Source organism: Girardinichthys multiradiatus, chromosome 10 (assembly GCF_021462225.1).
Source record: "Girardinichthys multiradiatus isolate DD_20200921_A chromosome 10, DD_fGirMul_XY1, whole genome shotgun sequence".
Taxonomy (NCBI): domain Eukaryota; kingdom Metazoa; phylum Chordata; class Actinopteri; order Cyprinodontiformes; family Goodeidae; genus Girardinichthys; species Girardinichthys multiradiatus.
In genome coordinates, this window is record NC_061803.1 from 29,725,290 (window position 1) to 29,740,240 (window position 14,951).

Genomic DNA, 14,951 nt, shown 5'->3' on the forward strand with positions numbered 1-14,951 from the left:
ACAGAACTGCTGGATTTATCACCAATTTCACCAATTTATCCATGTCTGTCACATAAAATCTCAATGAAATACGTTGCAGATTGTCTCTGCAATGTGACAAAAGCTGAAAAAGCTCAAGGCATAAGAATACTGTTGCAAGGCACTGTATATGGAGCATATTGAAAGGAAAACCATGTCAGTGGGTATTTAACACATCCATCTCTAGCACTGCTTTTTGAAGAACTGCCTTTCGAACACAAAGCTGAGCCTTGAAGTCACTTCAGTATTCCCCTCCTCTCCCTCTAGTTTTTCTTACCATTCTTAGGTGTGCGTGCAGGGCTACCTAGAGCCACATGGTTATAGCTGTGCTGATGGGTACCTGCAATGACAAAAAGCAGTGAAAGATCTTTTGAATGTTCTCAAGGAGCACTATGTGTCAGAATGTAAACAGACAGCAGTGTGAGAAGAAACATTTAAAGGGATAATCCGCTAAAAACATCTTTAAATTTTGACTTTCAATGAAACTTATGGTTTCTGTGTTAAATGAAGTTATACAGAGGATGCAAGGATTTTGAACTAAAAATGGAACCAATGTGCCATTTGTCAGGTTTTTTGTTTTTTTCTAAATATGTGGAACATCCCTTTTAATTTTTCTAAATTAGCATAGTGAGTATGAAGACAGAGGAGAGTGAGATTTGGAAATGAATGGAACCTGCTAAAACTTCAGCTCTACCTGGAAAAAAACAGTTTTCATCAAATTGAATCCAGAGAAGTAGAGCCAACAGCAAATAAATTAGGGGGGAAAAAAATACATAAAGCAGGGTCAGAATGCAATATTTAATACATTCTGTCCTGGAAAACAGTGGCAAATTGTATTACTTAAGAGTAAGTCATACACAGCAACCACTTGAATCAATGCAGTCCTATTAAAAATTATAATATGTATATGCAGAGCATTCAGCACAAAACCTGCTAGAAGATTAATGAACAGGAAAACTGACCATATTCAGAAATGGAAACACTGTGTTTTATATTGTACAGCTACTACTGAATAAAACACTAACATTTACAGCCAGTTTGCATCACATAGGCAACATCCATTTGAGGTAACCCAGTTTAGATCCATCTAGGCCAAAAAAAAAAAAAAAATTATGCAGACCCCTTTCTAGACTATGTTTTTTTTCCAAGGTTGTAGGAGAAGTAGTGGCTGAGAGATACATTCTTTCAGTTTGTTTGCTTGTGGCAGAATTCAGTCCACACACTGATGTATTTATGGTGTTATTATGATGGCTATGGAGATTTGTTCAGGTTTTGTTTGATCCCTCCTCAGTTTTTCATTCTGTTGACCTTATACACATAAGTGATTTAGTGGGGATTTCAAGAGCTACTCTAGAATGGTTTGCATTATCTAGTTTATAAAAGCCTGAATGAAATGCAGAGCCAGGTTGGGTTGGATAGCTTTTTATTTTAATAAATGAAATGAATATTTGAAAACACAATTTTGTTCTTGTTACAGTTGAAGAATCTGAATAACATACATTCTTACTCTTTTAAATCCTCTTATTTTGATTACTGGAATGCTCCTTGTTACCTGTGTTAAGAAAAAAAACCTTTTATTGTCTCCAGATAGTACAACACAGCTCGAGGCGCTTTTAAATAGTGCAATTATCTCCCTATTTAGCTATAAACTTATCAAATGTTAAAACCATTTTATTTTTCAATATTATTGTTTTTTACTGTTACTGTTAATTGCATCAGCGATAATAACAGGTAGACTTTAAGCATGTTTTAGGCCACCATATACCCAAAAAGACCATAATAGAAAGCTCGAGCTTTGTGTGGAAGAGACCACAGTGGCATTCAAAGGCTTCAGCCACAGAACCAGTAAATATAATGCTGCAGATAAAGGAGAACAATGAAACGTAGAAGCACTGACTGTGCACAGCCCAGCAAACCTCCAAAGTGACATCTCTTACAATTTTTATGACAGACGGCTATTTTCAACACAGGCTGTCACTATCATGCTATCAGGCTTCATGTGGTAACCCTGTGAGCCACATTGTTCTGTTATGTATTGTGATGAAAATACGTGTGAAGCCTGGACTCATAGAATCACACTTAGGAAGTCAGATGAAATGATTCAAGAAATTTCATTTAACATGACAGCTTCCTCAGCCCCAGAGTCACCAGGCTCACACAAGGAAGAAACACACCTCGGACACACGCAGGAATTCCTTACCATCATGAAGCTGCTGCAGAATGCCATTTGCAAGACTACACATACAACTGTTCACATATTTTCACCAAAAATAAACAGATCTGACTTGTTTGTAGAATTGTGGATGTATCAATACTCCTGACTGCGTAATCTGACACTGCTGATCAGACATAGCCAGGCAGTCTACAACCTCCTTTACTACAGGTTTTTAAGCTACAAGGTATAATAAAAGAAAAAAGTCAAACCATGTCACCAGAACACACGTGCCAAGTTACATTGGGCAGGATATGTGTTTCCAATTCTGTTTCTGAGTGGGTTTGAACTCGTGTCGAAAACATTGTCATCTGTACCTGGCCGTTATGTTCCATCCAGATCATTTCATGAACAATGCATATAGATCTGACTAGCAAATTCCCACTCAAATGTCACCGCAAACACATAACAGTAAAAGAAAGCTTCAAGTGTAGTTTTCTGGGGCCATTAATGCACCCTTGTGATTCCATATTGTGAAATGATCAAAATATGGCAAAAACATTGGGTTTTAATCCTGACCGGTGCTATCTCATGCTTCAAAAGTGCAACAACACAAAGTGTGCAGCAACAAAATCACTTTAAACAACAACCATCCTGTTAAGTTGCATTATCCCATGGTCTTTGTAGTGAGTATTTATGTTATAAAGGGCAATGGTTTCTTACAGACTCATCCATTGCTTGAAATCATGATTTATTTTTGCCTGGAGGGGCTCTTCTGGTGAATGAAACATCGGTCAACACTGTTGGAGTAGGAGGAGTTTATTACTAAGCCTCTGCAGACGTTATTTACACAAAGGATCCTGTTGTGGATTACTTTGTGGGAAGGCTCAGAACACCACCAACAAAAACTAAATAAATACTAGCTACAGTAAATGAAGGTTCAAGGGGAAAAAAAGTTACGTTAGAACAGAGTTCTGGGTCTTATAGTCAATGAATATCTTTCATGGCCATATCGCACAGCTGTCCTGTGAAAGAGGTTGTATCTAAGTCTTTCTTCAAGTATTCCATTGCAGTTTCAGTAAAATGGGGTTTTCTAAATAGAATACATAAAAATGCAGTATTCGGGTCTTTAATTATATACTTAAATATATCCTTCCATTTTCTATCAGTCCTGATCAGGGCAATTGAGAAGCTATTAAATATTTCCAGTGGTCAATGGGTGGGAGGTGGAAGACACCCTGGACAGACTGCCAGTCCATTACAGGGCAACACAGAGACAAACAAAAACTATGCACACCAAGATTTTTGATTCTACTCAGGGAATACAATTCTCCTAACAAAGTTCACTACAGTGATGGTAAACGATACTTACCCAAACGGTAAGTAAACTCCTGATTACATTTGACTTGAAGGTGTTCAGTTTTTGTAACAAGCAGCAAACCTTTTTCTGTACATCTTCTGCCATCTCAATCGGGAGAGTAATTTTGATTCCAAGCCACGGAATCAAGAGTTTCAACCAATCATTCACCCTCCCGCTGAGCAGGAGTGTTTTGCAGATGACAAGAGATGTGAGCACGGTGCTCGGCTGGGCATTGCACTGTGGAGGTGCTTTAGTTGAAAGATGGAACCTTTACCGAGCCTATTGTACTGGGAAAGATGATGAATGACAGTCTTTCTCAGCAATGTGTGTGTGTGTACATAGATATTGCTTTGTGTGTCATGTGTAAGGATGAGGCAGCAATAGATGGAAACTCCGTCATAGTAATGTCGTCGCGACACCTTCTTTTGCTGTCTGCAGCTGTGCCTGTTTAAAAATGCATTAGAGCCAACTGGTGAAACATCAATTTACATCTGTCACAGAAGTGAAGGAGGAGAGCGAGGCTCAGCGCTCTCACATCATGGCACTCGATATTTGCTCAGGCTATGAAGATAGATGGTATGTGTCTTGTCTGTGTTCCTCCTTTCTCTTTACTCATATCTCTGCTTAACAGTGACTCTCACTGCAAATATTACTCAAGGGTGGTAAATCCACAGACATCCTAGAAACTTGCTGAACATATTAAATAATCCTCATCATGGTATAAATGTCTGTCTATTTAGTGTTTGAACAGGAGTGATCCAAGCTGTAGCCAGATGCTCAGGGACATGTCATAGGGACATGTTAATAATTGTAAATATGTTGAAGTGATTGCAACTGCTTTTGAATGAGTTATTTTTCTCTGACAGTAAAATTTGATTGATCTGAAACATTTAAGTCTGACAAAGAAGCAAAAACAAAAGAAAGCTGAAAAGAGGCAAATACTTTTTCACCACACTAAACTATGGAAAGCTTTCTGGCTAGTGGTGGGCTGAGTGTGTTCACTGACATTAGCACAGGGATCAATGAAATTCAGCATGGACTTTGGGAAATGTGCAGTTTGATTCACATACAGAGCCAAAGATGAATGAAGATTCTTTGATTTGTGTCTCTTTAAAGTTCTTTTTACTTTGGGCTTCAGAACGACTTATCTGCGGTCAAAAAATGTGTCTTTAGCCGTAATAAATTCCCAGTGGCTTTTTTCCCCACATTCAGAGGTCAATCTGTAATTCCAAGCACTTCAATAAATAAAACTGCATTTGCATATAATGTTTGACCCAATCAACTAGTTGCACTTACAATTAATTATGACAAACTTAACTGAGTCAACAAAATTATATTGTCAACTTTAACAAAAATTTTTTTGTCAGGCATTCAGGTAACAACTGGACAATAACAGCTTAGCAAGGCTGTAGACTCCTTATATCATGAGATCCCAGGCTGCCTCCTGCATGGATAGAAGCTTGCTTTGACTAAACTGATAATCCTGCAAAGCCATTTCATGAGACCTGCAAAAAATCATTTATAGAGGGTACAATGCTGCTTCAAAATTCAACATGCATCACCTCCTTAAAGTACCCCTAACAAGAAGTGGGAACTGTGTTGTATGGTGGTGCAGTTGGTAGCACTGCTTCCTAGTAGCAAAAAGGTCATGAGTTTGAATCCTGGCCTGGGGTCTTTCTGCATGGAGTTTGCATGCTCACCTCATGCATGCAGAAGTTCTCTCGAGGCTGTTCCAGCTTCCTCGCACAGTCCAAAAGCATGACTGTTAGGTTGACTGGTCTCTCTAAATTGCCCTTAGGTATAAGTATGTGCATATATGGTTGTGTGTCTCTGTGTCACCCTATGGTGGACTGGTGACCTACCCGCCTCTAGCATATTGACTGCTGGAGATCCACACCAGAACCCCCCGTTTCCCCGTGTGACCTTGGAAGGACAAGCGGGTATAAATAACAGATGGAAGAAAATGTAGCTTACTTGATGATGGATTCAAATAAGAAAGAAGAACTTGCTGATCATTGTATGATCAGAATCAATCTATTCTTCAGACAATAAACATTTTTATGTAGGTAAGGGGTGAGCAGCCATCTGAAAACCAAAAAGGAAACTGAAAAAAAGGTGCGCTGAACAGTAACATGTTCTTCGATGCTTTTGCAGTGGCACTCTTAATGACCAGCTTCCAATTAATTTAAGCGGTAGCACTAGAAAAAAAAATTATATAGCTAATCAGCACCAAACAGGAGCAGGCTGAGCTGTAATGAGGACATGACAGCTAAATCCTGAGTGAGACAGAAATTAATACCTGATCTTTTTGTCACATTATGGATATTTGTGTTAATGAGAATTCAGGCAACCATAAATGTTAAAAGATATTTTTTAAATCCACACAAACAATTTTGAAAAACATGTATTTCAGATTGTGCTAGTGTATCTGATATATATCATTTGTAGACTAAAATAAACCTAACTAATTGAAGAAAATGAGTGACTTCTAGGATATTAAATCACATTCTTCTAGTCACCATCAAGGTGTTAATTGAGTTTGTAACATTATTCTACAGAAAAACTATTTTTTAAACTCAGTCTTCTAATTAGGGAGTTGTTTATTATTTATAAAAATGTATTTTTCACCTCTGAGTGTGTTTCTGTCCCAACTTTATTTCACACTTTTACGCATGAAGATGAGGTCAAGTACATACCTTAACGATCAGCGTGACCCTTTGAAAACTGATGGTAAGGTTGTGAAATGAAACATTAAAAAAGCTTTAACATTCTGGAGTGGTGGTGTTCTGTTCTACTGTGCTGCCACAAATGCACAAGCATGACATTCATGAAAAAACATCAGCAGCATCAACCCTTCCTCTCCATCCTGACTGTGAAAACCAATGCCAAAACATAAAAAAGCAGAAGTTTGTGATTTCAAATTTAGTTTTTTATTGATTTAATCAGAATGATAGAGCAAAGTGGTTATTTAAGTTCATATGAATTAGATTTTTTACAAAGGTCGGATGATTTGAAAATTGCCTACAAGTAATTTATTATGCAGAAGTCTCAAAAATTATTATTTTCACCACTTCTGAGTAGTTAATTCAACAGCATGCTTTTTTAACTCGAGATGCACTGACAGAATTTTGTGGGCAATTTCTAATCTTTGGATTCTGCAAAGCTTTGACCAAATACCAATTTTAACCAAATCCAATTTTTTTTTTTTTTTTTGACTGCACGGTGGCGCAGTTTGTAGCAATGTTGACTTGCAGCAAGAAGGTCCTGGGTTTGACTCCTGGCCAGGAGTCTTTCTGCATGGAGTTTGTATGTTCTACCCATGCATGCGTGGGTTCTCACCGGGTACTCCAGCTTCCTCCCACAGTCCAAAAACATGACTGTTTGGTAAATTGGTCTCTCTACATTGCCCTTAGGTGTGATTGAGTGTGTGCGTGGTTTTTTGTCCTGTGTGTCTTTGTGTTGTCCTGCGATGGATTGGCGAAGTGTCCTGGGTGTTCCCTGCCTCTCGCCTGTAGACTGCTGGAGATACACACCAGCTTCCCCGTGACCCACTATGGAATAAGTGGTATAGAAGATGAATGAATGAATGATTTCTTTTTCAGAGCCATAATTTAAGAAAACATGAAACCGTCTTGAAAACATTATTGCTATAAGTGAAAATTAATTATTTATACTAGGAGTCAGCATTTTCCTAATATCTCAAAACAGTACAAAGTGATGGTGTAGACATTTTGGCTTCAGCATCTTATATTAGTGATTAGCAAGGTTGGCTAGAATATTAATGCTATAAGCAGTCTCTGTGTGTATTTCCTAGAAAATGCAGATCCTTATCCTAACCCTAAGATGTCAACATTTGCAAAACAAACATATTCCACTACAGACAAAGGTTTGAAGCTTAGCTGAATAAAAAATACCTTGCTGTAATCTTACCCTTCCTGTTATGTGCCGCAGGGTATCTCTTTTTCTCAGTCAGAATGAGCCACAGAGATGCTTTGAGATGTTGTAGAAAATTCTAAATAGCTGCTTACATCTTTTTACTTCCTCTAATTTTATTTTAACCTCAATTAGGTCTTTTTTACTCTGTAATAGCATCCACCACAATATTGTTCTCAAAGCAACCTGGGAAATCTTCTTGGTATGGTACATTTACTGATCAGAACAAGATTGGATTCTTGACTTTGTGACTGGCTGGTCACCAGTCAGGGCTGGTCAAATAATAGACTAAGCAGTTGTCACATCTTTAAACCCCCATAATTGCCAGCTGAGTCATTAATTAATTTCCTCTGGCTCTGTCAGGTCTGCTGTTACATATGATCCATGCATGTGTTATTGAAGAAAAAACCATATTAAGTAAAGTATATATTTTTTATTCAGTTACATTTAGAATATAACCTAAGCCAGATAGGTCAAATTGACCATAAACAGCACAGTTCTGGGTAGCTATTAAAAACCAAAAGCTTCCTGTTTCTTACAAATCTATGTAACATCGGTTTTATATCTGATATTCTGTCACACATCGCTCTCTCTCTCTCTACAAATCAAAGTGGATATTTTTCAATTGATCTGAGGGCATCTTGTTTTTAATGGAAATAACAAACAGTAAGATTTATGCATTGATTGAGAGTGACTTTAAGATTTAGTTTAAAGGCATTATAGACAACCTTAACAAGTCATATTAATACGTTTCAGAATTAGAAATAAAGGCCTGTTTCTCACTTAGACTTGGTAAACAAGGTAAATTAAAAGCATGCAGGAAATGCAGTAATACAGATGCCGCAAACTGTAATTGCATGATATAAAGATTTCCCTACAAAAGTTGGTACTAAAGTTGGTACTTATATACAACTTACAGCACCGCTTAGCTGCAACTTGAAATAAGCTCAAGTTAAAGACCAGAAATGAACAACATTAAGCAATTGCTTAAATTCTGATCTCACTGTGGTGATTCCCACTGAAAGCCTGGTTTGAGGGGTCTGAGGAGACGGGCCGAGCTTCACAACCAACTGAGCAGAATCAGAGGGCTGAGGCTCATTAAGACTTGGGCAGCTACGTTCAGTGATCCCATCATAATCTGGAGACAAATTTAATTTAATTCAAGAAACTACAGCACAGTTAGTCTCCCCAAACTCTCATTCTGCTTATCAGCTTCTGGCACCCTACAGCTTTGTCACCTTCCTCCACACACCATGTTACTCTGAGGCAACCCCGTAAACCTATTAGTGATTAAAGTTTCCTGATGAGGAATCATGAGACCCCTGTATAACTTGCTGTTATGTAGTTCTTGCCTTTATCTCCATAGCTTGTCATACAAAAATATACTCAAAGCCAGTGGGGATTTTAGATAATATGATGACAAAAGCATTTGTGACTGACATGCCCTTCAGAGTCCTGGGTTAAATTGCTAAATGGCTGTTTTGCTGCCAGTATGTGGATGACACAGCTGTGTGTTTGTGAGATTTAATGGTTAAATCAGGCTCAAACACATCTATGATCAGTGAGGTGCAGAGACCAGTCATAAATGCATTCCTCTGGATACAGTCGCCTCCAACTCCACAAGAGGATTAATCACATTAAATTTCCCTTTGCTTACACAGTAAGTGTTCTCTAGAGAATACCTCCTTGGCGAGTTTGCATAATAGCAACCAGATGGCGTGCAAGTGAGTCAGTAATATGACATTTGGTGTGGCATTTTGTTTCATATCACACTTCCAAGCATCACATCCATATAAAGCACTCAGGGGAGGTAAGCCAAGGGACACTGAGCCAACTGTAAAACACCTTGAAACACCTGCCAAGGTTAGATAAGCAATCGCAAAACTGATGGCACTTACACAGCCGTACCCATATTGTAACTGCCATTGATTTCTAAGAATGTGTATTTTTCTGACTAAAAATCTGATCAGCAACATCACAATATTCAGCGAGTAATCGAACTTATCTTTATGTTACAGTGTCTTGCAAGAGTGTCCACATCCCTTGAACCAAATGACCAACACAAAATTTTGCATAATTGTAAAATGGAGAAAGAAAAAAATACATGGTTTTAAACTTTTTAGTTTAAATTAAATTCAAAAATACTTTATTAATCCCAAAGAGAAACTAAATGTTGTTGTAGCTCATATTATGCAGGATGCCCAGGGTTCTCCATAATGTTCATCTTATGAAGAATCCTTCTTTCCACAATGATCTCCAGAGGTTCCAGAGGAGTTCCCAGAACAGAGCCAGCCTTCTTTAACAGCTTGCTGAGCTTTTTTAAGTCCCTGGTTCTGATGCTGCTACCCCAGGAGATGATGGCAGAAGAGATTGCACTCTCCACAACAGATTTATAAAAAAAATTTGAAAAGTAACAGAGCCACTCCAACCATGTGCATTCATTTGCATGTATTCAAATCCCTTTACCCTGAAATTAAATGCAAAATTGCATTCAATTACCATGAGAAGTCACCTAATTAATAAAGTCTGCCTTTGTTTTTTCTAATAAAAAATTGCTTTTGCCCACATGCAAAACCCTTGTATAGTGGACAACTAACACTGCCCATCACACTAAACCCACTATCCCAAACAGCAAACATGGTGGTGGCTGTATAATATTATTTGCAGCAATGATAAATAGAGATTGATACAGGGCATGCTGTTGACAAACCTGCAACAGGTTGCAAAAAAACTCAGGACACCATCGAGGAGGACAGCTACACAATTGTAGCCAGAGATATAATAGAATGCTTTAGATAAAAGCAGAATGTCCTAGTCAATGTCCACACACAATCCAACTGAAAATCAGACTTTCAGACTGTTTCATAGGTGCTTTCAACCCAGTCTGACCTAGCAAACATCTATCTTACAGAAACTGGCAAAGATCACTGTCTCTAGATGTGGTAAGCTGGTAGAGACATATTGTGATGAAAGAGAAATAGTGCAATGGCTATGAAAACTTTTACAAGGCACTGTATGCTTCTAAAATAAAAGTAAATGGTGATCCACTGCTGGGACATTGATTATGAAGCCAGAGCAACTCAACAATTCATGCAGGGTGTTTAACTGAACACCTGTGTATTGCCAGAGGTCAACTTTCTTATGTCAAATAAAAGGACTGCGCTGGAAAACAAGTTTGTAAAATGGCAGAATCCTTAGCTGTTACACTGTAGAACAAAAAGGTAGGAAGGCAGAAACTAGTTAGAACGCAGCAAGAGAAAACTATATATAACAGTAATACTGGGTCTTCATGTGTAAGATAAGTTTTAATGGAGGTGGGAATGCAGGGAGCATTGGGACTAGAAGTGATTATATATACAGTGTCAGTGGTTTCCAAAAAGTTTAAACAAATAAAAAGTAAAATCACATTCAGAGCCAATTAATCCATAAACTTATTTAAAAGGTCATCCTTTCCTATCCGGAGGGTGTTTATACTCATACAGTAATGTTCTAGCCTCGGGTACATCATCAAAGGTCAGCTTTATGTCATTGGGACCTTAGCGGATTAACTCAACAGTAGCTCACCAATGATAACAAAAAAAGTGTTGTTAAGGCTGGATGAACTGAGATGCTTTGTGTTTATACAAAGACTACAGTCTGATGTTCCTGCCAAGTAAATTTGATACACTCCACATGCCTCTATCACTCTGATAAACTGGCCTTACTGGCCCTGCAGAGGATAGTGAAGGGAGCTGAGAGGGTCCCTTGAGTGGATGTGACACTATATCTTTTTGTAAGCTGCTGCAGGAACAGACAATATTGTCGTCTCTGACAGTGTTGGAGCCTGTTCCTGCAGCACACTTTCTCCAAGAACTTTTTGAACTGTGACGATCATGCACATGACACCGCAACATCAAAGGCACAACTACTGGACTGCTACAAAGCTTTCCTCAAAGCTATTAAAATACTCCACTGCTGTTAAGACTGTTTTACTGAATTGTATTTTATCCAGATTTTTTTTACCTTGTGGTAATCTGTTTAAGATGCCTGAGAGACGCTTTCACATTTTGTTGAAAACGTTTTGCTTTATGGCGGTAGGAAAATATGATAAAAAAAAATTGTTGGACTTTCATTTGATAATCCAACATGCATGTTTTTGAGTATCAGAGGAAATACACATGTACACTAGGAAAACATCCAAATGTCACAAACAAATATACTGGCTAACATTGAACACAGAACCTGCTTGTAGTTCAAGCTGCTCTATCATTATCAGAACACCAAATGAGAAAACACTAAATTGAAAGATGAATATTTGTACACCAAATAAAAGTTGTCCAACAACCTACAGAAGATCAAAGAATACTTAAGACAATAAATTAGCACAACATACCTTTATGCTTTATGTTTGAGTGCTCGAATGATCCTAGAGGCTATGTTGTCTGGGGCTTAAATGCCCCTGGTAGGGTCTCCCATGGCAAACAGGCTCTAGGTGACGGATCAGACAAAGAGCGGTTCAAGAACCCCTCGTGACGACTATTAAATCGAGGCACGTGACGGCTGAGCCGGGGTCCCACCTTGGAGCCAGGCCTGGGGTTGGGACTCATCGGAGAGCGCCTGGTGGCTAGGTTGCTCCTCGCGGGACGCGGCCAGGCCAAGCCCGAACAAGAAACACGAGCCCATCCCCCAATGGGCCCACCACCTGCAGGGGGAACGTGAGGGACCGGTGCAAAGAGGACTGGGTGGCGGACAAAGGTGGAGACCTCGACGGCCCAATCCCCGGATGCTTAGGCTGGCTCTAGGGACGTGGAATGTCACCTCGCTGGGGGGGAAGGAGCCTGAGCTTGTCGAGGTCGAGAGATATAAACTAGAAATAGTCGGGCTCGCCTCCATGCAAAGCGTGGGCTCTGGAACCCATCTCCTTGAGAGGGGCTGGACTCTACTGTGGATGGCCCATGGGGAGAGGTGGCAGGATGGGGTGGGTTTGCTTGTTGCCACCCAGCTCAGCCGTCACGTGTTGGGGTTTACCCCGGTGGATGAGAGGGTCGCATCCCTGTGCCTTCGGGTTGGGGACAGGTCTCTGACAGTTGTTTCAGCCTATGGGCCGAGAGGTAGTGCGGAGTACCCGGCCTTCTTGGCGTTCCTGTCAGGGGTGCTGGATAGTGCCCCTCCCGGGGACTCCATTATTCTGCTGGGGGACTTCAGCGTACATGTGGGAAACGACAGTGACACCTGGAGAGGCGTGATCGGGAGGAATGGCCAAGTGGTGTTTTGTTACTGGACTTCTGTGCTAGTCACGGATTGTCCATAATGAACACGATGTTCAAACATAAGGGTGTCCATCAGTGCACTTGGCACCAGGACACCCTAGGCAGGAGGTCAATGATCGACTTTGTTGTCGTATCATCAGACCTTCGGCTGCATGTTTTGGACACTTGGGTGATGAGAGGGGCTGAGCTGTCCACTGATCACCACCTGGTGGTGAGTTGGATCCGCTGGAGGAGGAGAAAGCCGGACAGACTTGGCAGGCCCAATTGCAGAGTGAGGGTCTGCTGGGAACGTCTGGTGGAGCCCTTGGCCAGGGATGTATTCAACTCCCACCTGCCGGAGAGCTTTGACCAGATTCCAGGGGATGTTGGAGACTGTGGCTCAGTAGGAAGAGTAGTCGTCTTGCAATCAGAAGGTTGTGGGTTCGATTCCAGCTTCCTCCTGTCATATGTTGATGTGCCCCTGGGCAAGGCCATTAACCTCAAGTTGCCTACTGATCTGCATATCGGTGTATGAATGTGTGAGCATTAGTGAGTGCGATTGGGTGACTCTAGTGTAAAGCGCTTTGAGCGGTCTGTATGACTGGAAAAGCACTATATAAGTTCAGTTCATTTACCATTTACATAGAGTCCGAGTGGACCATGTTCTCCGCATCTATTGTCGATGCTGCTGCCCGTAGCGGCGGCAATTCCCGATCCCAGTGGTGGACACTGGCAGTAAGGGACGCTGTCAAGCTGAAGAAGGAGTCCTATCGGCTGTGGTTGGCTTGTGGGACTCCTGAGGCAGCTGACGGGTACCGTGAGGCCAAGCGTGCCGCGGCCCGGGCAGAGGCAAAAACTCGGGCCTGGGAGGAGTTCGGTGAGGCCATGCAGAAGGACTACCGGTTGGCCTCGAAGCGATTCTGGCAAACCGTCCGGCGCCTCAGGAGGGGGAAGCAGTGCTTCGCCTACACTGTTTACAGTGGGTGTGGGAGGCTGCTGACCTCAACTGGGGACATTATCGGGCGGTGGAAGGAATACTTTGAGGATCTCCTCAATTCTGCCATCACACGCATTCCCTGGTGGAAGCAGAGGGTGGGGACTCGGGCTTGGAGTATTTCATTACCCAGGCTGAAGTCACCGAGGTGGTTAAAAAGCTCCGCAGTGGCAGGGCTTCGGGGGTGGATGAGATCCGCCCTGAGTACCTCAAGTCTCTGGATGTCGTGGGGCTGTCATGGTTGACACGCCTCTTCAACATTGCGTGGCGGTCGGGGACAGTGCCTCTGGACTGGCAGACTGGGGTGGTGGTCCCCCTTCATAGGAAGGGTGACCGGAGGGTGTGTTCCAACTACAGGGGGATCACACTCCTCAGCCTCCCTGGTAAGGCATACGCCAGGGTATTGGAGAGGAGAGTCCGGCCGATAGTCGAACCTCTGCTTCAGGAGGAGCAGTGTGGTTTTCGTCCTGGCCGTGTAACACTAGACCAGCTCTATACCCTCCACAGGGTACTCGAGGGTTCATGGGAGTTTGCCCAACCGGTCTACATGTGTTTTGTGGACCTGGAGAAAGCATTCGACTGTGTCCCTCGTGATGCCCTGTGGGGGTGCTCCAGGATTATGGAGTCGGGGGCCCTTTATTAGGGGCCATCCGGTCTCTGTACAAGCGGAGCATGAGTTTGGTTCGCATTGCCGAACCTGTTCCCGGTGCATGTTGGACTCCGGCAGGGCTGCCCTTTGTCACCGGTCCTGTTCATAACTTTTATGGACATGATTTCTAGGCGTAGCCAAGGGCCGGAGGGGGTCTGGTTTGGGGAGCAGAGGATTTCATCTCTTCTTTTTGCAGATGACATGGTCCTGCTGGCACCTTCTAGCCAAGACCTACAGCATGCGCTGGGGCGGTTCACAGCCGAGTGTGAAGTGGCTGGGATGAGGATCAGCTCCTCCAAGTCCGAGGCCATGGTTCTTGACCGGAAAAGGGTGGCTTGTCCTCTTCAGGTTGGAGCGGAGTTCCTGCCTCAAGTGGAGGAGTTTAAGTATCTCGGGGACTTGTTCACGAGAGAGGGAAGAATGGAGCGGGAGATCGACAGATGGATCGGTGCGGCTGCCGCAGTAATGGGGGTGCTGTGTCGTTCCGCTGTCGTGAAGAGAGAGCTGAGCCGAAAAGCGAAGCTCTCGATTTACCAGTCGGTCTACGTTCCTACCCTCACCTATGGCCATGATACATCCCGGATACAAGCGGCTGAAATGAGCTTCCTCCGTAGGGT

General features: G+C 41.9%; 1 protein-coding gene across 11 annotated transcripts in view; it reads right to left on the reverse strand.

Annotated features, from left to right (window-relative positions):
- LOC124875241 (protein shisa-6) overlaps window positions 1-14,951 on the reverse strand; it is a 96,457-nt gene that overhangs the window by 12,563 nt on the left and 68,943 nt on the right. For 9 of the 11 annotated variants that reach the window (XM_047377269.1, XM_047377268.1, XM_047377265.1 and 6 more), the window contains one exon: window positions 296-358. The exons of the other annotated variants lie outside the window; for them this stretch is intronic. In XM_047377269.1, coding sequence (XP_047233225.1) covers window positions 296-358 — 63 coding nt within the window. The remainder of the gene's footprint in view (window positions 1-295; window positions 359-14,951) is intronic. 11 annotated transcript variants of the gene reach the window in all.